The 26,501-nt window shown below is 40.6% G+C and overlaps 2 protein-coding genes and 1 long non-coding RNA gene across 3 annotated transcripts; 2 read left to right on the plus strand and 1 right to left on the minus strand.

Annotated features, from left to right (window-relative positions):
• The first annotated feature begins 2,807 nt into the window (after positions 1-2,807).
• Positions 2,808-5,801, plus strand: LOC120052179 (fibroblast growth factor 3-like). Its single transcript, XM_038999015.1, has 3 exons — positions 2,808-3,084; positions 4,581-4,684; positions 5,412-5,801. The coding sequence occupies exons 1-3, from the start codon at positions 2,808-2,810 to the stop codon at positions 5,799-5,801; spliced, it is 771 nt and encodes a 256-aa protein (XP_038854943.1).
• Positions 5,802-7,230: 1,429 nt separating this feature from the next.
• On the minus strand, positions 7,231-26,278 carry LOC120045992. The gene is made up of 3 exons (XR_005476761.1): positions 26,092-26,278; positions 7,939-8,044; positions 7,231-7,732 (listed from the first exon to the last, which is right to left on the minus strand). It is a non-coding gene; the product is annotated as an uncharacterized LOC120045992 (long non-coding RNA).
• Positions 14,368-18,792, plus strand: LOC120045983 (fibroblast growth factor 4B-like). Its single transcript, XM_038990906.1, has 3 exons — positions 14,368-14,911; positions 17,414-17,517; positions 18,202-18,792. Exons 1-3 carry the CDS (start codon positions 14,617-14,619, stop codon positions 18,376-18,378), a joined length of 576 nt encoding a protein of 191 aa, XP_038846834.1. The 5' UTR covers positions 14,368-14,616; the 3' UTR covers positions 18,379-18,792.
• Positions 26,279-26,501: the final 223 nt, after the last annotated feature.

Raw genomic sequence — 26,501 nt, forward strand, 5'->3', positions numbered from 1 at the left:
GTGGTATATCATGAAGCAGTCTTGCTAACACATTTAACCAAATGGATCATGGAGATGAGACGTTGTTTAAAGGAATAATCCACTCATAAAAACTAATATATATATATATATTTATTTTGTTAATTAGTCCATTGTTGACACACTCCCAACATGTTTTGCATGATGATGCAGCAAGTTACAATGTGCTTTTTGAAAGTCCTATATCTTGAAAGATTAATTGCAGACATGCAAAACATATTGGGAGTGGGAGTGGACTAATGAAAAACATTCCAAAATACAGTTTGAGTGGATTATTCCTTTAACTTACTGGGGAACCATAACCAAAAACACAACTCAAAACAACCAAATCTAGCCATATAATCAAGCTGGACATTTACAGTCTGGTTCAGTTGTTAAAACTTGATTATGCCCAATTTAAAGGGGTCTTTATTCCAAAAGTTTTGATGAAAAATAAATCAAACACTGAAAGATAGTGGCAAACTCACTATTGATTTGACCTAAGTTTTCTAACAGTTTTATTACATTTTAAAACCCCTTAATCATTTATAATCAAAAAGTTTTTTTTAAAGAATAATTTGAGCATCAACCATTCAGTCCATCTCTTCCTTCCTCTCCCTGTGTGTGTGTGTGTGTGTGTGTGTGTGTGTGTGTGTGTGTGTGTGTGTGTGTGTGTGTGTGTGTGTGTGTGTGTGTGTGTGTGTGTGTGTGTGTGTGTGTGTGTGTGTGTGTGTTGCGCAAATCAGACTGTTCATACTGATTATTACTGAGATGCTTTGTGGGCTGCTATAGGCCATAATTAAAATACTTTCTGAAAGAAATAGCAGACCACATCTTAAGTCCCAGCAACCCAACATCTGTCAGAATCAAGCCACATCAAGAGAAGTCTCTCAGAAATGGTCACCAGCGCAACGTATGACATACATTGGTTGGCTGATGTTTTTGTATGTTGTCTGACTCGCAGGCGTCTACGATGCGCAATGCTGAATATGTTATGGCCACCTTTCTATTGACGCTATTGACTAAAAAAAGTTCACTCCTTATAGGGAGTTTTGAAACATGGCCTTCATAGCATTCTGTGGAATAGCGCCAAAGGGCAGAGAGATTTGTAGACGTTGCTAATTACGAGAATAGTGACCATAATGCGAACAAGATGGAAGCAATTTTGGCAGTAGTCATTTGCGTGTTACTCCTCCGCCCACCGGCTGCAACATAGCCGGAGCCTTAATATTAGGAATAGAATAGCCTGGGACAGAGGAATGAATGAGCATATTGTGCAGAATGAGACAATAAAATTGTGGACTGCAATGGGGACTCAAACTTTGGATTAATACCAATAATGGTGCTTCTCTGCTTATTCAAATCTGCTGGAAATGTATCATGAAAAGTTTATTCTCCATCTTTTGATTACAGAAAAACCAGTCGATTGTTAAGTCAAAATGGAATTTAACGGTTCGCTCTCCCGGGATGGCGATGATACGAAATTCTGAGGCTATCGATCTGTGACAAAAGGTCGTTTCCGATAAGTTATTCTGTAGCTTGCCACACTCCGTCCCCGTGCGTTTGCGTTATTGGAGATAGGCGATGCTCTCCATCAGAAGCACACTGCTTGAAGATTCCGTTGTGAAAGTATCTCACCAAAAGAAAGATTCGGACAAATTATAAAATACTAGAGCTCATGAACATATATTTATTGCGTAATCTTTAATGACACCTGCTAGCGTTAATAAATTGGTAGGACAGACACTTGAGATATTTGGACCACCCTAAAAATGACTGAAATTAATATTTAAACGAATACATTTCGATTATTTGAGCGTATGAAACACATCATATAAATTAGACTGGTAAGAGTATCTCATCAAAATCCAATAGGAAAAAGTCTGAAATGTAACATAATTATGCAAATAATTGACACAACCTGAAGGCATGGGCAAACAAATGAAATACTCTGAAACGCTCAGTTAAATTGAATCTATCAAACCACTTAAACCCTAGCCTAATTTATAATATTACGTGAGACACTTTTTTAATATGGACCTAATAGGCCCTAAGAAACTGAACCAACTTTTTGGGGTTTTCTGATCATTGGGGCGCTTGGTTAGGATAATTGAAAATATATAAAAGTTTGAAGAGGTTTCAAAAACCCTAAATATTTTGTTTTGTTAAAGACTCCTACCTTCACCTGTTAAACTGAATTGATAGGGCACTTGGATAGGCGCACATGTCTTAAACCACAGTCTAATTTGGGATGTATAATTCGTTTTTTGGATATTTCAAGAGAGGAGTTCAGAGGAAAACCCTGCCATCAGATGGCACGCTCTTTGAAATGCGGTTTTCCGCAATAAGCCACTGTGTAATTTTATCCACGCTGCACTCTCTTGATTCACACAAGGCTGATACCTTGCCTCCCCCTTTCCTTTGTATCAATTGGTCGGAGTTCAGGCTATTGTCACTGGAAGGTTCTTTTATATCTGTGGACGCTGTCGATCAGCGAAATCTCACGATAGGCTCCTTGTAGGATCCAGAAGTTTTTGCAGTCCTCTGTAGGGAGAGCAAAGGTGACGACAACGCCAGGACGAGACCACACTGTTGTCAACGCGCCGGCTCTAATCGATGACCACGGCTTCACCAAATCACTTCAGATAAAGAGACTGCAGAGGAGCACTTCTACTTGCCAATGTTTCGTGGGCAGGATCATTGCGTTTTGCCGACACTACAGCAAAGCCAAACGCCAACTCTTTAATGGGACCCCGGATGCCATTTCTATCCATTCTTGCCAGAATCTTACGATATACAGCCATGCCACAATGGTTATAATTCAGCTCCTGTTGTTGCTGAGTTTCTTGGACCAAAGCAAGCAGGATTATCTGTCTCCGAGGCTTGCTAGGACTTCAGGGGCGCCTTGTGCCATTGGCCAGGCGTGTGACCCAAGGCAGCGGAGAGATGCTGGGGGACGCGGTGGAGTCTACGAGCACCTCGGAGGAGCACCAAGATGCAGAAAACTTTACTGTGCAACTAAATATCATTTGCAAATACATCCAAGTGGGAAAATAGACGGTTCTCTTGAGGAAAACAACCAATTAAGTAAGTATAGGCTATAATTAATTGTGTATTTACTGTATATATGTGTAGCCTACACTTAGAAAAAGAGGTTATGGGTAGAACCAAACATGGTTATATGCTTGCTTCATATATGGCACCCCTTAAGGTTCTACCAAAAACCGAAATTGGTTCTATATAAAACCCTATGGAACCCAAGGATTCTGATCAAATAACCCTAAAAAAGGGTTCTATATATAACCTTTAGGGGTACCATAATACATGAAGCAAGCAATATAACCCTTTTTGGTTCTATCCGGAACCTTTTTTTCTAAGAGTGTATATATTTAGTTTTATATTGAAGATCTCATATGGTTAAAGAACAGTCTTTATACGCATTTGAATAACTTAATTATAAAGGAAATATCTGTTGAATGTAATAATTTATGTTTTAATTGTGTGGCGCTGGAAGTATCATTCCATGCGATTTGAACTAGATTTTCATTCATAGCTGTATTAAGGTAGTAGCCTATAGCCTACATGTGGCTCCCACTTTTTTCATTAAAGATGTAGAAAAGTGTGTGTATATCTTGATACCTATAGCTAAAGCGGTGACCGTAAAGTGTATATGTGCCTCTGTGGGACAACATTGGTTTAAAATAGGTTAGGCATGCTCTCTATAAAACAGTATTAGCCTATGGGGTACAGTAGATCATATAGACGACAACACCGGTAGGTAAGCTTGTGAAGCATACTTGTGAAGCAATCTTTACCAAACGGATCACTTCCCACTGTTCCCCACGTAAACTGCCTTCAGGCTACTTCATCAGGGTTAAAATTACGGCGTTCACAGATAATTGGTATACTGGATGCGTTTCCTCTTTGACTTGGGCAATGTAATCATGTTTGTATATCTTTGAAAACGTGACCAGAGGACACTTGTTCTCGGTTTTATTTAAACACTTAGGCCTAGTCACTTATCAGACAACAGAGCGCCCATTAGCCAAACACTAAAATGAGGCCTATTTCCATATGAACATCAGAATTAACACACTATGAGAGACAATAGCTGGGTCGTAGCGGATGTATTTAGCCAATCAATGACGATTATCCGAAACCACTGAATACCCTACATAGACTAATCAATGGATGAAGATAGAGCAAATAAACCCAAACGTAATATTTTTCAATCTTCTAAACATCCCAATTGGCTTTTAATTTATCAAAATTATTTGCGCGCAAATTGACTTTTGTGATGACATTTCAACCAACAATTTAAAAAAAAATATGCAATACGGCCTATTTTATTAACATTTCATAGTCGTTGTATTTTTACATCCGACACTTAACCAAAACGTGTAACGTTTATTATCCAGATAAACCCAGCGTTTTTCTGTGCGTAATGGAGCCCAAAAGCTGCGAAGCCACTGCATGTCATCAAAAATGATAGCGTCATGAAGTAGAGTACTACTACTCCTATAGCTGGATGTAAATATTCTTCAGAATGCATCAATGCATAACATTTGGTCTCATCTTCTCAGGCATCATGGAGATCACCGCAGTTGATGTTGGAGTGGTAGCGATAAAGGGGATATTTTCCGGGAGATATCTGGCCATGAATGATAAAGGACGTCTATACGCCTCGGTAAGTGTTATGTCACATTTGCCAAGATATCTAGATATGCATTTAGAGGATTCGGGTAACAATGAGAGCTATTTGAATCCATCTAGCCACTGTGGTGTTTATCTTGCGTAAAGCTGCACCGAACTGTAGGGATTTCCCTAAACAACCTCTCTTACGTGAGGCTTGTGCGACTGCTCCAACTAATTGGTCACTGCTCTAGTTCTCAAGAGTTTGGAGCAGCCCATCATCACTGCAAGGCAATATGATCAATCAAATGGAATGTGTGTGTGTTTGTGTCTGTGTTTGGTTTTACTATCTTTGTGGGGACCAGAAGTCCTCACAAGTGAAAAAAAAAAAAAAAAATCACTGGTCCCCACAAGGAAAAACACTCTTTAAAATTTAGGCTTGGGGGTTTTGGTTAGAATTAGGGGTTAGGGAAAAATAGTATTTTGAATGGGAATCAATTGTTTGGTCCTCACAAGAATAGCAAAACAAACGTGTGTGTGTGTGTGTGTGTGTGTGTGTGTGTGTGTGTGTGTGTGTGTGTGTGTGTGTAGATGTCAGTGAATCAAGGAGGCCTAATTGAATAGCTTTTGCAGTAATCATGTGAAATTGTGATCTCATAGATTCAGGTCTATTTGAGCATTGGTCCAGGGCCATACATTAAGGATTAATGAAAGGACTGACTGACAATGATGAAAGGTTGACCATGATGAAAGATTAAATAAATAAAAAATGTATCTTTCAGGATGTGTTCAACCAGGAGTGTGAGTTCCTGGAGCGGATTCATGAGCTGGGCTACAACACCTATGCTTCAAGACACCACTCCACCCTGCAGCCCCCTGCAGGGGGTGGCAGTGGCAAACGACGAGCCAGTGCCAAGAGGCAGTGGTATGTGTCCATCAATGGGAAAGGCCGGCCAAGGAGGGGCTTTAAGACGCGCAGCACTGACAAAGCCTCCCTTTTCCTGCCTCGAGTGCTAGGCAATAAGGACCATGAGATGGTGCGAAAGCTCCGTGACAGCCAGAGGCACCCAGCTGGACAGCAGAGTCCCCCCCCTATGGGCCGGGCTGAGCACCGGAGACGGAGACACCGGGCCAGGGGAAGAAAGGGTAGAACCAAGAGGCCTGGTGACTGACTGACACTAGCCACTGTCAGAGCAGTAGGCCCTATTTCTCCGCTAAGGAACACCAGTTCACGGCACATGAAACTGACCAAAAACGAACTTACTGAAATATCTGCCTTAGATACTTGGATCAGTCAGTGGCAGCAAACTATACTTTGTTGTACAAGCTCCAGCCAAAATCCTTGCTTAGGATACATGCAACTCGAACCATCCCCCACAACTATTGCAATACCAACACAAGATTTGCCTGGGAATTCAAGTTAGGCACATATATCTGAAGTTAGAGCTACCAATACACAAGTATGAAAAGATGATACGTTTTGTCTTTGTTTTGTACATACACGTGTGAATGCAACTAAGGTCAATACAGCTGGATATCTTCCAACTGTTGTATTACCTGGAAAAAGACACGTTGTTTTTGTGTTCTTGTGGAACTTTTTAAAGATCATAAATAATGTATGTTTATAGGTGTACAGTTATTTTTAATATCAGTTTCATTTATCAGCAGCTTTAATTTGGGAAAATGAGTGAGAGTAAGAACTGGACATCATTCAAGTTATTCAACTTAGTACAGATGCTAAGGAGGTAGTATGCTCCATCATTCAAGTGCTTACATATACCAAGGAGGTGGTATGCTCCATCATTCAAGTGCTTACATATATCAAGGAGGTGGTATGCTCCATCATTCAAGTGCTTACATACACCAAGGAGGTGGTATGCTCCATCATTCAAGTGCTTACATACACCAAGGAGGTGGTATGCTCCATCATTCAAGTTCTTACAGATACCAAGGGGGTGGTATGCTCCATCATTCAAGTTCTTACAGATACCAAGGAGGTGGTATGTTCCATCATTCAAGTTCTTACAGATACCAAGGAGGTGGTATGCTCCAGAGAAATAGAAATACAGCAAAGCACTTTTTCATACTAACATAAAAAGAAAACAATTAAAAACATGGGAACACATTTATTTTGAAATGTACTGATGTGATAGTCTGTCTGTAAACTGCGAGAAGTACTTTGTATATTACTAATGATATGAATATTTATTTGGTACCTGTGTTTTTTAAGTTATTGATGAGATTGTTTCTACATTTACCAATGTTATTATTTTTTACTTTGTTGTAACCAACCAGGCGTGCCCCTCACTCAAACGAGAGATATTGTCAAAACAAAATGGTCAATCTGGCTTGTCAAACATAACAAAAAATGGTAAATTGGTGTAACTAGCTAGTACAACTGAACAGACAAAATACATCAAATTTACTTACCGAATCCTCTGTCAATTTTTGGGGCATGAGACCACACTCAGCAGACTGTCTTGTCCTGCCCATGACCATGTTTTGCACTTCACCCCAGGTTGGGTTCATCTCTGTCAGTTCTGACCTAGCTTTGGCCTTCCATGTCACTCATAGATTGCCGTTCTGTTCAGAGCATGGGGGAATACAGCTTTGTTCCACTCCATGTTAACACAAATGTAACACAAATATGTAATTGTCATGATTTTTCTCACCACCAATCAATTATTTCATGGTGAATGTTGAGTCATGAGGCTATAGTGAACACTGTAACATGTAAACAATAAACTATTAAGTATTTGGATTAATGTCATATGGAAATGTTTAACCTGTGAACATTGGATTCTGGGGTTAAGAGGGAGGTCTAATTTTAGCATCTGAGTTACTTCTGTCAAGGTAAGGTGATTTTTACAGTTTCAAAATAATATAGGCTACTGATGTCAACATGTACATTTTAAAAGCTGAATGGTTGTTTCTTTAATTTTCAAGTACCAAGAATTTGTAGCTTGCCTCCATCATCCCCAATAGTGTGATCCCACAGTCCCAAAGTAGAATGGCTCTCATGGCCTTCCAGCAGAATGGAACTCTCTCAGGGGAACCAATCCCTTCTGTGCTGTACTGTACCCTTCTCACCCATTCAGAGTGACTGCACCCGTTTTAATGAGAGAGAAAGTGTTAGGGATACAGTAAGATATTTTTTTCAAATTGAGCGTTTAAAAAAAAAATTCAAGCACTGAATCTGGTCATTGAATGTTCAATTAAAGTTTATATGAAAAACTGAACCTAGCAACCAACCACTAACTGTGCGTTGCTAAATCTATAGGAGTATATAAAAGAAGTGTTATCCTATACCTTGAGGTTCTGGAAGCTTCCTGAGCATGACAATAGAACGTCTCTGGGGGAACCTGGGAAACTGTGTCGACCAAAGCCTCAGATCCAATAAACAAGGCAATCCCTCCTGAAAAAGAAACGGTGTGATAGAAAATGTAACACGTTGCTATAGTTTGTTATGAATGCCAAACTCTAATATTACTTAACAGGAATGTGGGACTTCGGATAAGTGGAAGTACTTGAATTAGCCTTTGTCTTTCCCCGCCCGCTGTCTTATTTTCAACTCTCAGCTGCATCTCGTCTAATCTGACGGGACAAATCATCATATCTTCATCTCCTAATGACTAGGGCCTAGGCTAAGCAGTCACCCTACAAAGACATGCATTTATCAGCCGGACAATAAAATCTACATTCTGATGTAGCCTAATATCCGCTGGCTGACGAAAATATATATTTCCCAGGAGAGCATTAGACGAGAATTATATATACTGAACAAAAATATAAAACGCAACATGCATCAATTTCATTGAGTTACAGTTCATATAAGGAAATCAGTCAATTGAAATAAATGTATTAGGCCCATATCTATGGATTTCACATGACTGAGCAGGGGAACAACCATAGGCCCACCTACTGGGAAGCCAGGCCCAGCCAATCAGAATGAGTTTTTCCCCACAAAAGGGCTTAATTACAGACAGAAATACTCCTCAGTTTCACCAGCTGTCCAGGTGGTTGGTCTCAGATGATCCCGCAGGTGAACAAGCCTGATGTGGAAGTCCTGGGCTGGAGTGGTTACACGTGGCCTGCGGTTGTGAGGCTGATTGGAAGTACTGCCAAATTCTCTAAAATTACGTTGGAGGCGGCTTATGGTAGAGAAATTAACATGACATTATCTGGCAACAGCTCTGGTGGACATTCCTGCAGTCAGCATGCCAATTGCACGCACCCTCAAAACTTGAGACATCTGTGGCATTGTGTTGTGTGACAAAACTGCACATCTTAGTGGCCTTTTATTGTACCCTGCACAAGGTGCACCTGTGTAATCATGCTGTTAAATCAGCTTATTGATATGCCACACCTGTCAGGTGGATGGATTATCTTGGCAAAGGAGAAATGCTCACTAACAGGGATGTATACAAATTTGTGCACAACATTTGAGAGAAGCAAGCTTTTTGTTCATATAGAACATTTCTGGGATATTTTATTTCAGCTCATGAAACATGGGACCAACACTTTACATGTTGCGTTTATATTTTTGTTCAGTATAATTAACCCATCAATGTGTGACCCACTGGCATTTTTTAAGAGGAAAATAAAGAGACAGGATTCATTTAATTTGCATGTAAAGGTTGTAGCCTAGTCTGCCATGATAACTGCAACTTGGTTATTCGCTAGACCTATATTTTAGACCCACAATTACACCCGGCCCACAAACAAAGTACAAAAATTTAAAATGAATGGTTGATACCCTCCAATTAAATGTTGATATCGGCTTTATGGGACATGTTCATTCAACCTAATAGGAAGCATACAGAAATCAGGAGTTAAAACTGATTTAGTTCAAACTGATTTAAAATGGTAGAAATTGAGGCTACCATGCAGCTTGGCTCCTTCTGCATATTCCCACACAGATCATGTTTTTCTCCTGTTCCCCTCCGTGCTCCCGCCGAACATTTATTCAGGCACATGGCGCTCTTATTAGTTCAGTGGCATTAAGCAAGTAAACAAAAGCTCAGTAGTTAAGAGTTTGCGTCTCGACCGGGCGACTTTTGTTGACCCGCACAACACAATGATGTGTCGCCATGTCAAGGGGAGATGCTCATTAGCGCGCTAGCAAACGTCCCCTCTCACAGTCGACGCGGTAAAACCTGTAATGACATCCAGCGATTGAAGGCCTTTTATTCCACAACTAAGGCAGACGGCGGGATAAACCACAGGCTATCACAGGTAAGGAAGCAGACTCCCTTTTCCCATCTATGGACAGCATCTATTGTGTTAACTTGTAGACACTGCACCCTAGGGGTAGGACGTTAGGCTAGTGGTTTCCTAATAATACAAACGCTTTACAGAAAATTACAAAATATATATTTTGTTGCAATTTATTATTAGCCCAAACGTTTATAACGTGAAAAATTAACATTCAACGTTTTACAGTTTTCCGCTAAACGACGATTTTAAAAATGAAACAATGCACATCAATGTGGCACCAAATTGGATTTTTCAGCAAATATATGGAGTGCAAATACTTTTCCTTTAAACATCAAACGCTTATATACGCGTATACGACACGAAATGTGACCTATATCAATCAATAATGAGCTTATGAACAGCAAGTCATCATTTGAGCAAATTCAATATAATAACCAAGCAATCGTCAAAATAATGATAAAAAGAAGGAGTGATGAAGATGCAAAGATGAAATCGAAGAATTTGAATAAGCTACTATTATCGTTGCTGCTATTGTTGTTTGAACATGTAATCTTAACAAATCGGTCAAAGATGTCCCACCAAATTAAAATAGCAGGTATTCATTGTCTCGCCAACAGGACACAGGCCCTCATGCCTGCCGAATTGGTGTGGCCAGGAATTCCACCTTCACAGAACCTGTGGGAGGCTTTTGTCACTGTCCTGTGCAGGCCGTCTGCACTGCTTACCATGACCTCTCAGCCAAAGAGACATTTCACTGTTTTGGTTTTCAAATATTTGATTTGTTGAGCATCTTCCTAGTGGTCAAATAACTTGACTGAGGAGTGACATGTTGATGTGAACTAAATTGTGCTTATGTAAATATAGACACAATTTCCAAATTGTGTGAGACTCGGTCTCAAATAATATTTGTTGCGCGTCAGCAAGTACTTATAAGATGCCGTGAAATAATGAGCAAAAGTTAAAATCACGACTTCTATCCCACAAGAGTGATAGGCCTACTTCAAAGGCCTATTGATCTATTCACTTTAAAATAAAAGTGACGTGGCCTACCTGGAAAACATCCACCCTGAGTCTATAGGAAAATTGTTACCATTGTTTTGGTAAATACATTTTACACAATTAGTGACATTAACTTTAAAATGTTCTTTCACCAGCAGAACTAAAACTATAAAGAAATGATAGTCACTGAAATGGCTGATTTGTTCACCTACTGCCAGTTAGCCTGGCTGACGCAACCCACGAGATATAGGAGGTCCTCGAGTTTGGTATCAGCAGTAACCGCTAGTAGTAAGCATCATAGAAGATCAAACCAGGATGATTTCTCCCTTTATAGGCAAAAAGATTGACACTGGCCAAATCAAACTTGAAAAATCATCAAGTGGGTGATATTCAAATGAACAAAATTGGGTAAATGCTCAGTTTCAGCACTGAGGAAATATTCAACAAATCGAATACCGCTTTGAATGATTTTACTCATAAAATACATAGTCAAGTATGACTTTAGGTCATGTGCACTATGCAAAATGCATAATCCTAGACATAGAGCATGCTAAAATGTTTTCATCGTGTTCCTTTTAACAAAATAGATTTCAAATAGGGGTATCAAGTGTATAGCTTCTACGGTTTGTATCGGTTTGTTTTACGACAAATGTGCAGTTATGGGTAACAGCAACACCTAAACTCAAAACACTGAAGTGTGACTATCACAGTTTATCAACGCATAGCCTACAATTTGAGTGTAAAGATCACAGTTGTATGCGGTTGGGTCAATGTCCTTTAAAGCGCGCACATTTCTATGTATAAATACCGATTAATACCGATTAATACCGATTAATACCGATTAATAACAAAAACAGAAGGTTTAAACTTGAGTGAGTGGAACTGTGAACAGTACCTTGCATAATACACTATAGCTCTCTGCCAGCTGTCTTTTGTAAGGGGACAAGGAGTGGGTTTTCACGTGCAGACTTGAGGGCAATTTAAGTGTACGGTGTCCCTCGAAATCGTCAGATAAAGGGCGAAAGCAGAGGCAGACATCATAGACACTTGTCGATTGCCTTGCTGACCAGGAGAGATTGAGTGAAAGAGAACCATAGATGTGGAGCAAAACCGGCTACAACCTTGATGAAAGTGCTGTCATATTCAAGGTCTGATGCAAACATCCTCTTTACACATTAATGGTGTCCTTATTTTAACACGTTTAAAGACATGCTCAAAAGTTACAGGCTTAGATGTGGAGTAACCTCAAGCTATCAAGACAGAAACGTCGAGAATGTTTTCAGTCAAATATCAGTGGGGAAAAAATATTGAGCAACCGAACAACTAACACGAAGACAGTTAAAAAAAAGTCAAACAAAACGTTACCCATTGATAGCGAATCCCTATGCAGCGCGATGTGTAGCCTACTTAAAAATGCGGATACAAATTACAGTACCATGGAGAGCAGCACCACAGCACTACATGAAAGGAAAAACGTCACTTGTTGAAGTAGTATGGCAAATAACTTGCATCTGCAAAGGACAGTTAGAAACCGTGTAAGTCCGTTATATTTGCTTGAAAAAGTCTGCAAGTTATTAAATCAATTATTAAAACATTTGTTTGGGTTGTCCGATTTTTGTCCAAGCTTTGTGATGAAAAGCTTTTTGATGTCTGCTTTATGTACACAATAGTTTATTTCCCATCACTTATAAGGAATTGATCCAAAACGAAACCAGGGGAAAGTATAGGCCTGAAGCCCTGTTGACATGGGGGGGGGGGGGGGGGGGGGGACCTCCAGAATCGATGCTCAAACGTGTACAAATAGACCAAAGTCGTACTGGATGTGTACAATGGTAACGAGTCACAATCCATGGTGTACCTCGGTGATCGCTGCCAACGCAACAACAAATGTCACTCCCGATCTTTTTGATGAGCCATAAGGCAGAGAACAAACAGCCCACTTGTGAGACACAGAAAAAGATCAAATGAACCGACTGAAAAAGACGCGTCTTCTGTGTCATCAGCAGGCAGCGTATAGTGAACTAGCGAACCCATGAGAGAGGGGTCGCCAAGCTAAAGGTTGAGCAACTCGGGATACGGCTCCAAGATCTGACTGCATTCAAAGTTCCACTTTGCAGCATAGAGTGGGGGGGGGGGGAATGTTATTAGCCTATACATTGAGAATTACCCAACCGTGAACATGAGGAAAAGTTTTCATGAGAATCATCAGTTTGTGACTGGGGGGGAGCGCCTGTAAACGTACCAACGATTTCCAAGGGATAGTCTGTTTGTTTCTTTCTCTAAGCATAGCGATCTCAGTGTGTTATTAGAGATACACGAAAAAGCAAAAAAAACTATTTTTTTTAATCAGAAATGAACGAGGGTACTTACTGTTCACAACCCTATATGGAACCAGTGCGCACTCAATATTAAACACATTTTACCTAACAGTTTTGACTAGCCTAATGAAAATATAGTTTCCCCCAATCCATTTCACCAACGTGTAGAGATGTAAGTAACGTATGTATTGTAGAAGCAAAATGGGCGGCTTATAGTAGACAGTTCATGCAGACTGCCACGGATGGAATTTGGGCATTATTTGGACACAGACGAACGCAGTAATTGAAAACAAGAAAAACACTTTTATAACACAAACCTTTTTTCCCAAAAATTATTCACTAAGCTTATGGACCACATGAAACGTGACCAAACATTCTGCATTGTCCACATTCTCAAATGTGTTCGTAAATTGAATAATAATTGTTTATCATTATCAGCGATGTTATAGTCTACACTTTATTGGTGTTATTAGAACTATGGCAACGCTAGAGCCAGCAATAGCCTAATGACTCACATTGTCGCGATATCCTCCACAAGGCAGGCAAAGAAAACTGAAGTCGTCAATGGCTTTTCTGTGCCACTATTTTCACTGCGCAGATTATCAGTCGGAACATCTCCTTATCATGCTTTTCATATTCTATTTAGTCTCACCATTGTTCTCTTTAAGAACCGGGGTCATTTTTTTCTGCCAGTCTTAAATTAGTGTTTTCAATTCGATGAATTCAACTTTTGTTTTTTCCTGTTATTGTTCATTTATAGAACTGTCTCCTGTCTGACACCGCAGTCAGTAAAGTTAGCTATTTCCTATTTTACATCCTCCCATACATAAATTATTTCATTTCAGTCCGATAATGAAAGAAGCTTTACACAATGAAACCCTATTACAACGTCTTTATTCTAATTTTCACTATTAGATAAGGACATTGTATAGACAACTTCCCGCAGTCTTGCTCTTTTCAATATGAGTGAACACTGGCAAATGTCGTTTTGTTATCTGGGCAAGTCTAGTTTTGACATTTGTTAAACGCCCCCCTCCCTTGGCACAGCATGTACATTATGAGGGATCCGTCTGTTTAAAGTCGCTTAGAATACTGTCCCGTGATGCAGTAGGTAGTGCGTGATGTAATTTCGCAGCAGATATAAATATCGTCGGCGAGGGAAAAGCGGCATGGCTGAGCCGCGCTTGCTAGGACGGCCAACACTTCTCAACTTATACAAGTTCGACTCGAATCTACACACGTTACCTCCGAGAGGACAGTCATACCAAGAAATAATAGATGTCGCACCAACCGGAACTCATCTTTGTCTTGGAATGAGCGTCTTTCGTTGCTTTTTTTCATTCGTTCGTTTTTTCTTATTCGGAGTTCAACGTAAAGGCCGGCACTGGGGTGATATTTTTAGTCCCTTAAACTCCCTCAACAAACACTGTAGGCTACTGCAGTGTTGGCAAGGATGGCTTTTCAATCGGCCCTCTTACCAATATTGGTCTTGGGACTGTTGACTAGTTTGGTGCGTTGTGCCCCCTTCCCTGGCAGGCTGAATGGCACAGTGGAACGACACTGGGAGACACTCTACTCGCGGTCCTTGGCTCGGATCCCTGGGGAGAAGAGAGAGATAAACCGGGACAGCGACTATCTTATGGGCATTAAACGGCTACGACGCCTTTATTGCAATGTAGGAATTGGGTTTCATATTCAAGTTTCACCCGATGGGAGAATAACAGGAGTGCACAGTGAAAACCGTTACAGTAAGTTCAACGTGATTATTTCGACTTTTCACGCATTAGACTGCCTTCTCGCATTAGTTGCATATGCCTCTTGTGCTGTCAATCCCAACCTGATCTCTGGCCTGCCTGGTCATTCCATGCACTTATAGCTCGTTCCCGTGCGAGCCATTGGTATTAGAATAGGCCTAGGCTATTCATAAAATGAAATCCAATATTTCATAACATATTTCATGCAATCAACTATAAAAAAATTAGTGACGTACGCCCCCAAACATTATGTATAAAAACACACGTTTTTATGTGCCACTTGTGTATTCCAATTAGCCTATACTTATTTGAAGTGACTGCTAGATTGTGTCTTCATAAACATATTATCGCGATATGAATATATGGCATATTATGTGATAGGGTCAGTGTCGCGGCAGGGGTCTCTTGGCACGGTTTGAAATGCCTCACCAATGTGTTTAATTTGAAAGTGGAATAGATAGGACTTGATTGCAGGATTAGAATGTGATTCTTATTTCACTGCTGATGAAATATGTTGTCTGTGTGGCATCGGTGACATGCAGTGCTATGCTAGCATCTAAAAAGCGATGCTCCTATTAAATAAATAGGCCTAAGTGTCTTGTGTCAAAGGAGCGAATAAGGTGGGCATGCGTTGGAACATCTGGAGGCTAAAAATGACGTGTGGGTGCTTTCCACTCTGAAACCAGTGTTTGAAATCAGAGATTTCTAGGAACCAAGCCAAGATCCAATACGTCCTAAAGTTAGGACGGAGATAAACCCATATGTTACGGTAAATTAACCCCTTGGCCTTGCGTGTCAAATTAATGTCCGCTCGAGACAAAGTCATATTCAATTACATTTGCAGACACAAATAATAACAAACATTTAATTGTCTAACAGTTGTCATTGCAAATATGATCCTGTAACTTCTCAACGACATAATGTGACAAATAAGCCCCTATCGCCTATATCGACAAGGTCTGCCTGTGAATTTAAAGGTTGTTTTGTGTTCCCTTGGCCTATTTTGAGACATGACATACAATTCAAGCGAGATACATTACATAGATTCTGTTTGAACAGTTCTAGTCGCCATAAAAACACATTTAAAAAAGGGAGTCAGACATCATTCTGGACTCAAAAGTGACATATGATGCTTCAGTTTGCACACTTTTAACAAAAAGGCACAAGAACAGCATCAGAGGTCCATAGGCGTGCTTGATTGACCTGATCTGTAACAAATGATGTGTCAATGTTTGTTAATGCACTGTCAAACATTTCCTGTAAAATGTACAGTAATTTACTGGCAGCAATTGGCCAGTAGTTTACTGTAATTTATTTTACGGTACAGCTACTGTTATCCATTTTATGGTACCAAAAATATTACTGTAATACACTTTACAGTATATTACTGGAAATACCCATGCAGCGACATATTACCCAGTGTTCTTTGCAAGTTTTCATTTTTACATTTAGTTCCTTCAGGGAACTAAATGCTCTTGTCCATAACATGCTCATAACAATGCTCTGCTCTTGTCCATAACAACTTACAGTCAGTGCATTCAACCAAGGTTGATAGCAAGTAAAAAGTCATAGCAAGTAAACATTTCTGTAACCGTTACTGAAAATGTTGTTGTAGTTGTGGATACATTGATCTTCAAAATAATTGTAATTACAACAAGATATCTTGTCAATACGATACTGAGATATTCATGGTAAGTTGATGGCAGAGCAATGAAATACAGTGCAAGACATTAAAAGTGACTATTCAAACTGTAAGAAAATGATTTCTACAGTATTTTACTGTAATTTCAAGGGATTAGAGCAAGCAAGTTGGCTGCATGCATTTGCATATTACAGCATATTAATGAATACTTGGTGTTTTCTATCACTTGCACTTCTAGAGGCCGAAACAAAGTCTTCCAAACTGGCCGATTACAGGGCAAACGGACCTGGGTAAATATTCAACCATTAAAAGGTTAAAGACCCGCTACCACTCTGATCTGTTCCCTATATACATTTAAATTGTCAGGGAACTACTACCACATATCCCTTAAATTGGTACAGGACTTTCGCTGTCGGATGCAACAAATATAGCCACTACAAGGCACGCCTTAAAATATGTTAAAGAACCAGCGATTCTTTCTCCTCCCACAATATTTCCCCCACAACGCACAATAATTTACAGTATGCTGCGAGTAAATACATAGCAAAACAGTACTTTATTGTTGAATTGCATTGAATATTTAATATTCACAATTGCTAATAATGAATATTTCATTATATATATTACACCATACCAACTGATATTTGGTGTTTTATAAATCACTTGCACTTTAGGCCTTAACAAAGGCTTCTAAATTGACAGTGACTACAAGCCTCTTTCTTGGAGGACGCATGCTTGCACAATTTGAAAAAGTTGGTTTCTGTCTCCGGACATGAGTGAAATCAACTGACGACGTGATATGAAGTTAGTTGCTTGTGAACCACATACAAGACTATTTGTTTTCTTCTTTCCAGGTCTCCTTGAGATATCTCCAGTAGAGAGAGGAGTTGTGACAATCTTTGGCGTCCAACGCGGTCTATTCGTGGCCATGAACAGCAAAGGGAAGCTGTACGGATCTGTGAGTGTACGAGATGATTTACGGTGGATTTCCGCCGGTAGATGTTATTATCGGTAGCCTACTCGATGACATGCTACCACTTGAGCTGTAGCGACCACTTCCTCTGCTACATACACGACAGCACCCCAGACAGCTCCTTTCCGCGTCACATTGTTGGGCTGGGTTATGGCATGTTTCCAGTGCCTGGCCGTGTTTTCATTGTGGGCCGGATAAACCCAGGAACGGTAGCGCAGTAGATCATTCAGACTGCGCATTCCATTCTTAGCATTGCCAGCCACCACATGCACCTTACTGTCCTTCTCAGAGTAAAGATGAACTGGCCAAAAAGACCACCCACACAAACTGCCTATAGACCCCACAACACAGCACATTCATGAATGTTCTTGATGGGATAGATAAATAGTTGGATTGTGGCTCTTACGTAATCTTATTTAAATCACCTGCCCCGTTTATCCCTACCAAACAAAAGCACCAATATCAAAGGCAAAACCAAGCAGTCAAATGGACTAACCTACCCCCATGTCATTCATTAAAGGATATATGGAATATAACTGTTAGAAACATTTTACAATATTTTGTCAAGTTTCAATTTCCACAAAGTAGGTCACGTCTAGCTCTTGTCTATGCTATTATACTGCTCATACTACACCTATAATTAAACATCTTTCTAATCTTCTGTTTTAGGTTCATTACAACAACGAGTGCAAATTCAAAGAAACTCTCCTGGCAAATAATTACAACGCTTACGAATCAGTGGCATACCCAACGATGTACATTGGACTAAGCAAGACCGGTAAAACAAAAAGAGGAAACCGAGTGTCACCAGCCATGACGGTGACGCATTTCTTGCCAAGAATCTGAGTCACTCAGAAATAGACTTAACCTCAATAAAGGTGGGGTGAGGGGGACTCAAAACGATGCACTTTCAACTGGAGTTTTATGCAAGACTAAGTGTATCATCCTGTTTAAAATGTTATGTATAAGTTTGTATATCAGTTTATTTATTATGTAAAACAATTTTGTATTTGGGGGGGAAACAGGTCCCCACTTCAGGGGTAATTTCAGAAATCAACACATTTATTTATGTTTTTTAATTTATCAGAAGTCTGCTGCTATTAAGTGTTCGGGTAAGTGAGATTCCTTTGTTGAATTATGGTTTTCTTTGCACTGTTTATAGACAAAATATTCTACAGCGACAGAGCAAAGGATACTTGTGTGACTTATTTTTCTTCTATGGAATTAACTTTTAAGTCTTAGACCGACGTTCAAACAAGTGAAATTATGTCAAATCATTGGTTTTAGAAGCAATTGTCCAATGGCAGGACTCTTTGTAGGCATTGGAGTCTAATTGAAACAGTATCAGCTTACTACTGGTTACAGAATGAGCCGCGTTGAAGTCCTATCCTCTCAAATCTGTTTTTAGCTCTGCCAGGGGGTTGAACTTTGAACTTTTCTGCAGTCAATCTTTGTCAGATCTATAAGACTCTGGATAGAGAGAGGCATCTTCTTGACATTGAATAAGCAGGGAATTTGAGAGTTTATAGGCAAGGTCAGTGTGCGGACACAAACGGCAGAAACCATAGCCATGGCTATATAACATTCAGCTTTTATGACGGGAAGTAAAAAAATCAAAGTCCTCAGCTGTATAGAGGATATATGGATCCCAAAAGGCTTAATTGAAATGATCACAAGTTCAGCATCAGAGCTCCTCCCTGAGTGCAAAAAAGAAGGCAAGATAATGTAATGATTGTCCCAGGTTGTTTTCCCCAAGTGTGTACACCAAAAAGGTATACATTTTTTTTTTGGGGGGGGGGGGACATGCATTGCCTCCCATTTCTTCCCATTGCCCTTGTTATCTATCCTCTACCTCACATAATCAACAAACCCCCTCAAAACTTTTCTAGAGTTCGTCCTGAAGTAATTCTGTTGAACCAGTTTGAAATTAGCCCTCATCTTCTCGGAGCACCATGCCATAGGCAGAAGTTCAGGCAGCCATTTTGTCCCAGTTGCGCCTTGTCACGTTTGAGCTATCTTTACCCTGTGATTTACTTTTAGAAAGGATGATCATGGTGGGAATATTTACAGACAGCTGTTAGACCGCACTATATGCTTAACCAGTAACCCTATATTTTTCTTTATATATTTTGTAAATATAACCCCTGGTAACTGGCGGAGCATAGCGATGCTGCTTCAAAAAGTCTGTTATTCCTCCTTTGGGAACATTCATTCAACGATGAAGGGGATTGACCAGGAGATGGCCCATGCCAGAGGGTGTCTCTCTCTCTGTCTGTAGTCCCAGTTGGCATTCACGTAATAAGGAATTCCCTCGACCACAAATTGGGGAAAACCAACATTCTTTCCTATTGACCCCCATTGTAAAAGAGGCAACTTCGTCGTCATTTTTTTACAATGACGAAAAGCTGCTGTGTTCTTCAATGTAACCAGGTCAAAAAATCCTGACCTACGGTTCGCAATGCTCCCACGTAGGGTAATAGAGCCTGCGAGAAGAGCCCTGTGCTGTGGCTTCAGGCTATTCGGCGTGGGAGAGGGGGAAATCTGGGGACCCGGTGTCCAAGTAGGCTACACGTAGCTAGGTGTGTGGAAAACATTTAAATCACAGCTAAGACATTTAACTTGTTTAATATAGTCCGTTTGTAACTCCACTCCACTCCACTGTATAGTCCGTTTGTTTGTGTTGTTGGTCTTGGCTAATGTTAGCTAGCTACCACTCACTCGCGTGGCTGCTAGCACTGTCATAACATACAATGTTATGTTTTTTTTTTAAGTAGTGAGGACACTAGGAAGCTGGCAATGTTGAAAAGTTATCTTTAGGCATGTTATACTTTTCGTAAATGTTGTTTTGTAATTGACTAAAACAAGCAGGCAACAAGAAAATTGCATTTAAAAAAGGTAACGTTTTTACTCAGAGCCAATAGGGCAACCTATGTAACCACCGGTTGTTTAGCCCACAAGCGGGCAGGGCTGCAACGTTCTATCTAGTACCGACTGGGACTATTAGAATAGTTCTAGATTGTACGATGGTGTTCATTCTCTTCTGAGAGGGTTCCATCTCAGGTTCAACATTCCACATACCATGGCAGTTTACAATGTACAGTACTGATTTTAGACAACTCAAACTGGAAGCGAAGGCCCATTGTTTTATATTCAATATAACAAAAGTAACAATAGCGTCCAAGTCCTGAGAAATCTAAAGAGGCGTAACTTTTGACACAGCAAATATCTTTTCTAAATGCATCTCACTGGGTAGTAGTAAAAAATAGAATGGCCGAGGCTCCAGCAAATATCTCAGGGTGTTGTTGGTGAACTCTCGGTGTCCATTTCCAAACACCTGCTGTAGAAGTCTAGGTCTCCCGTAAAACAATCCTAACCTGGATCCCGTCTTGCCCTTCAAAAAGACACAAGCACATGGCAGCCAAAATGAGTCAAGACTATGATGCTCTTGCATACCATCCAGCTCCTTAGACCGACTGGTCAGAGAGCTCTCCAATGCTGTACCTAACTTAATATTGTCACATATGACCTGGATGCTCAAAACACCTGTTGGTAATATTATTTAGTCACCCGAGACCTCAGGCTGCACTGCCAATCCCATAACTATTTTCCTTTGCCACAGCTGTGCCAAACGTTCCCCAACAGACTGTTTTGCATGGCTCACCATAATGTTTACAAAAACACTGAGAAGTCACTGGCAAATATTCTGTGACCTCTCCCATTGACCCGGTTCCAACCCCAGTAGAGTCACCTCATTTGCTTATGCAGCAAGTGTACAAGCAACACAAACACAATGATATGAGAAGTGCGCCGTGTAGACAAGAGAGTTTGAACAATTGTTCAGACATTTAAATCTATCCCTGAATCGATCCGATGAGACGGCACAGAGACAAGAACTTCAAATGCAGAATAATGAGCATGTTTCCGTGTTAAATGTTCATTATCTATTGTCTCCTCTGGGCGCTTATTTCTTCCACTGCTGTGCTGTTTCTGCATCCATTGGAGGGCTCTTGGGTCTCAAGTAACAAGTGCTTTGAGTCCTGTGGTCTTCTTACTCATCGTCTTTATTATCTGTAGTTTTATACAGGTCTTGTTAAATATCTTGACGTATGTGCTGTGCACATGACTAATGCCTAACTTAAATTTGAAGTTAATAAAACTCCCAATGTTGTAAAATGACTCCTTCCTGTCTGAACCCTTGTTGGAAAAAGTCTTCACAGATGAAATACTTGTTTCTGACAACATCAATTGTGCAATAATTTGACTGAACGGTTTTGGAAAGAAGTGTGATAACATAGGAGTTCAGAATTCCAGTGGCTCTAACGCACAGAATTTCAAATTAAAGTTACATCAAATTCTATTTTATCTACCGCACTACAATACACATTATTCAATGGCAAAACCAGAAATACATTTGTCAAACTGAGGAGAGGAAAGCAAGTTACGTCAATTCCAAGTTATTTCTTTGTTGAACTGTCCATTTTGATAAATGCCTCAAAGAAAAATTGCCTTGGAAGAGCGAGACAGGTGTGGCCACTCAATACACATGTATTTCTGTCCACTGGGTAGCTCGAGCTAAATGGAGCCTTGTCTTTGCCTGAAAGAATGACAGCTTTCTGCTCCAGTAAACTGAGGCTTCAATGTTTAAGGATTGTAAACAATCCCTAAAAATAGTGGCTACACACCATCTATCTGCCTTGACTCTATTGTCTGTCAACCAAATAAACATCCATCAACCCATGGGCCAACATGTCTTTCTATTTCAGATGTGCCTTTCAAGTTCTGTAAAACACAAAAGACTTCACCGAGACAGCCAGGGAAACTTGCAACGATTTGTTCAATAACAGAGATGGGTAATTGCATGGTTGTCCGATGGTGCTATGTAAGGATGAAGGCAGCCATTCTACATTTCCAATGTGATTTTGTCCCACTGCCCTAACAGAGTTCAGTGAATACGAGGGGTTCCGCAATGGGGAACTGACACAAGGCATGTGATGTGAGGTAGAGTATCAAAGTCTTTGTTAAATAAATAGTCAAACTAAAAATGTATTTAGCAAAAAAGACGCTAAATAAAAGTGAAATTGCGGAATTGTGAACGGCACAAACAATCTCCACAAACTGTTTTTCACTGCCAAAAGCTATTTAAGACTGACAACTGCACACATGCAGCCCCAACATACACATTATACACACAAATCAGTCTTTTTAACTCCAAGATCATCAACAGAGTCTAAAGCCATCCGTGTAGATAGCAGTTGTAAAGAATGATTAAAACATCATGCTGCAGTGGGATGGGGCCAGGCGTGTTGCTGACTGGCAGGGGCACCTTGAGCACTTAGTTATCTAGGCCCCCTCACAGAGTCCCTGGATTCCATGGGTATCGCACCTCCTAAGCCCCAGCTTATAGGGTTTTGCTGCTTTATCCAGCCGGCAAACACAAGCAAAGCCTGAGTCTTTAACACCAGTGAGACTGGATCATCTCTGGGGGGGAAAGGGGGCAATGAGAGGAGATGGATGAAGCGGGACGGGGCTCAATTGTTCTCTACTGTCAAAACAAAATGAGATTGTGTGGGGCTATCTATCCCTCATAAGCGCAGCGGCAGAGAGGATATAATGGAAATGTTTCTGGTGGTCGTTTTAATTTTTCTACGGTTGCATTATTCCCTGCTAGTCAACCACAATATAGATGCTTCGGATGTACTAACTTCTCTCAAGACATCAATGAGTGGAGTTTTTGATCTATGGCACTATGACACTTAATTGGCAAAATATAACAGCGAGGCGCTGAAGCACATCAGCCAGACGCAAGGAAATTCAAATAGCCACACCTGGTCTAAACCACATGCAAACAACCGTTTGTGTTAATAAACACCTGGTGTACTATCAGGTGACTGGCTCCTCAGCGTAAGCCTGGGTTTAGCTTCATTCAGCCATGATAATAGGCGGTATATCTTTGGCAGACCGAGTGTGGTTGGCAGAACTCGGCACATAGGAGGGCATCAGAGCCAGGGTGTGTCACGCTGCTGCCCATTTCAGAGACGTATTATTATATCACATACTGTTTCAGTGTAACACAGTAAAACCTTGATAGTGTCTCACTTGAATGTACTGCGACACCGAGTAATGGAAATGTGTATATTTTTGTTCTAAATGGCTAAGTCTATGGATTGAATTAGCCAAAACTTGCCTTTACGTTCAGTATCTTTCTTCAAGTCGAAATGCATTCCACCCATGTTTGCACCGCAGTGACGAGTGCGGGATATGGCTCCAAAACGCACCTCAATCCAGGGATGGAAGATGTTACTGTACTCATAATGATCCCATTATTCAAAATGGCAAATCAAGAAGATTAAAATATTGCTTATTTTTTTATTAAACTGCCTTTTTCGTCCACATGATAGGCTAGCTCTAGCATTTACTAGCGCGAGGACGGGGGAAAAATGCAGATTCATTAAAAACGAGCAGTATTTCAATCTTCTTGATTTGTCATTTCGGATAATGGGATCATTGGATTGAGGTACGTGTTCGAGCCGCATCCCGCGCTCGTCACTGCGATGAAACCTTATGGGTGGTGTGTGTTTCGACCTGATAGGAATCGGATGTATTTACTGTTGATCCTCAGGTCGGCTAGGATATCGGCTAGGATTAACAGTCCCACAGTATTCCACCTGATGATAAAGCTCAAAACATTACAGAGATAAAACAACCAAACAGGCTTTGGGTCAGAATGCAAAACACCAACTAGGTACAAATGCATACATCCCTACCAGAATCTTAAAATGTGTGCTTAAAATATGTATGAGAGAAAGAGAGAGAAAGAGGGGGAGAGGGGGGTGTCTGTTTGAGATCCTCCAGATGTTTGCCTATAAAGACAAAGTACTTCAAAAGGTGCTGAAAAGACTCCCCCCTCTTTCACTTCCATGCTGTGTAATGCTTTCTGTCCTGGGGCATTTAGGAAATGATATGGACCTTTAATCATGGGGCCGATGGTCACCATTTCAGCAGAAACAGTGGAGGCCATGGACCGCTTCCCTTATTTCATACACAAACAAATTTCATTGGAGCTTTAGATTATGGTTAAGCCTACTTCCTTGGAACTAGAACATGACTCTAACTAACATGCATATTATGCAGCCAATGACATCACTCTGTGTGTGTCAACTTGTTTTGCAGTTTTCCCAATGCACTACAATAGCTGTGCATCCTATGCACAAAATCCATCTGCAGTTTATGGAGGGACGATGGTATCCTTTAAATGCTCTACTCTTTTCTCTCAGAATATTTATATTGTAAGACAGTATTTTTGAATGAGCCCCAAGAGGAGTGGCCTCAATAAATCTTGGGCAACAGGATCAACGCCACGTTACCCTATGTTACCCTATGTTACAATAAAACTGCAATATATGTATAATAACGGATGGAAGTTGCCTGCCAGTGAGTGCATTAGCAGAGGAAACAACTCTCATTTGATGGGACATCAGGATGACCACATAGGTCAATAGTGCTGTACATCAGTAGGCCTATGAATGTCACATCCTCTGCACTGCGCGTCACACAAAAGCCATGGATTCATTTCAGCATGACATCATTTTTCTAAAGTCTTTCACCAGACAGTTCGGCCGGGCAAGAGAGCCTAGTTTAAACTGTGACTCAAGCAGTGCAATGAACATTACTCACTCATCCAAAGCATGAAGGCGTTCTCTCAAATGTCACCATCAGGTCACAGCACAGGATTGCAGTGCAGGCCTTCAATTCACTGTTGCTGAGGCCATTGGTCGAGGCACGCCAACTGACTCTTACTAAGAGGTCTGGAGCAAACAATTCGCGAGGTCTACCAACCAGTAAACACAACGTTTTTGTCGCCATTCGATCATCAGAGGACAGGAGCCTGTGTGAGACTATGGGCATGATACTGACTTATAAGGCATACTGATCTGAAGTAAAAGACAACATCAGCATGGCAATATGACTTTTCCTTTTCGGTATGCCTACAATTAAATGTAGCTGTAAAAGAGTTAAGGCTCCCATCTCATCTCGTTAATCAGCCTATGCTCCCCTACTCACCATCAACCTCTATCGCCCTGAACAGACGAGAAGACAGCTAGCCTCCGTGCAAATAACGAAGGCAACTGCGCAGTGCACCCAATTCAACGCGTAAAAGTGCGCAAAAGCAAAGCCTTTTCTATCCAACATACTTGTAATCTTTGAAGACGTCATTAGCGCGAACTTCACCAACCAATTGCATGTGTCAAGGGAAGACTCCATCAAGCCCACAACGCTCACGAAGACGCTTTTGAATTTAAAATTGATAATGTGGTATTGTGCGCCACCTAGTGAGTATCATGACATGGACCACTGAGTGAAAAATAATCTGGTTTACAGAATTAGTCTATTTATTTTAGGCAGAGCACGGTCTGTAGTGGTTAGTCAGTAATCTTCAAGTAGTCTCCCGTTTAGTCGGTCAAATCATAATGTTATGAATAAAGTTAAAGACTTCAGTTTGATGAAAAATTCAAAACATGTATTTTGACAAATATTGGCCTACTGGAATAAACTACTCACCGAGAGATGTTGTCTCGACCGTCCACACAGTTTAATACTACCTGATCTGGCATACTGCGCTTTGAAATGTAGGTCCTCGGCTGCATTTTCATGAATGAGGATATTTGCTCTAAATTACTGTTTAACTTCTATGTAGCCTCCATTTCACAGTCCACTGAGGAGTTCGTCAATTGACCACGAGTGCACACTAACCATCGGAAACCCTCGGTCAAAATCAGATAACAGAGGGGTAAATCTGTTATGTGTGCTAGTTGACCAAGTCCAACAAAGACAGATATTCTCCTGTGCCAGAGCTGGTTTGAATTACACATGACTTGTACCCTTCGCATTTAGTGAAATAATGGAACGCTCCCCCTGATTGAGCAATGGCAAACCGGATTTAATTAGTATAGCCTAATTTAATACGGTTG

This window comes from Salvelinus namaycush, chromosome 1 (genome assembly GCF_016432855.1).
Source record: "Salvelinus namaycush isolate Seneca chromosome 1, SaNama_1.0, whole genome shotgun sequence".
Classification (NCBI taxonomy): domain Eukaryota; kingdom Metazoa; phylum Chordata; class Actinopteri; order Salmoniformes; family Salmonidae; genus Salvelinus; species Salvelinus namaycush.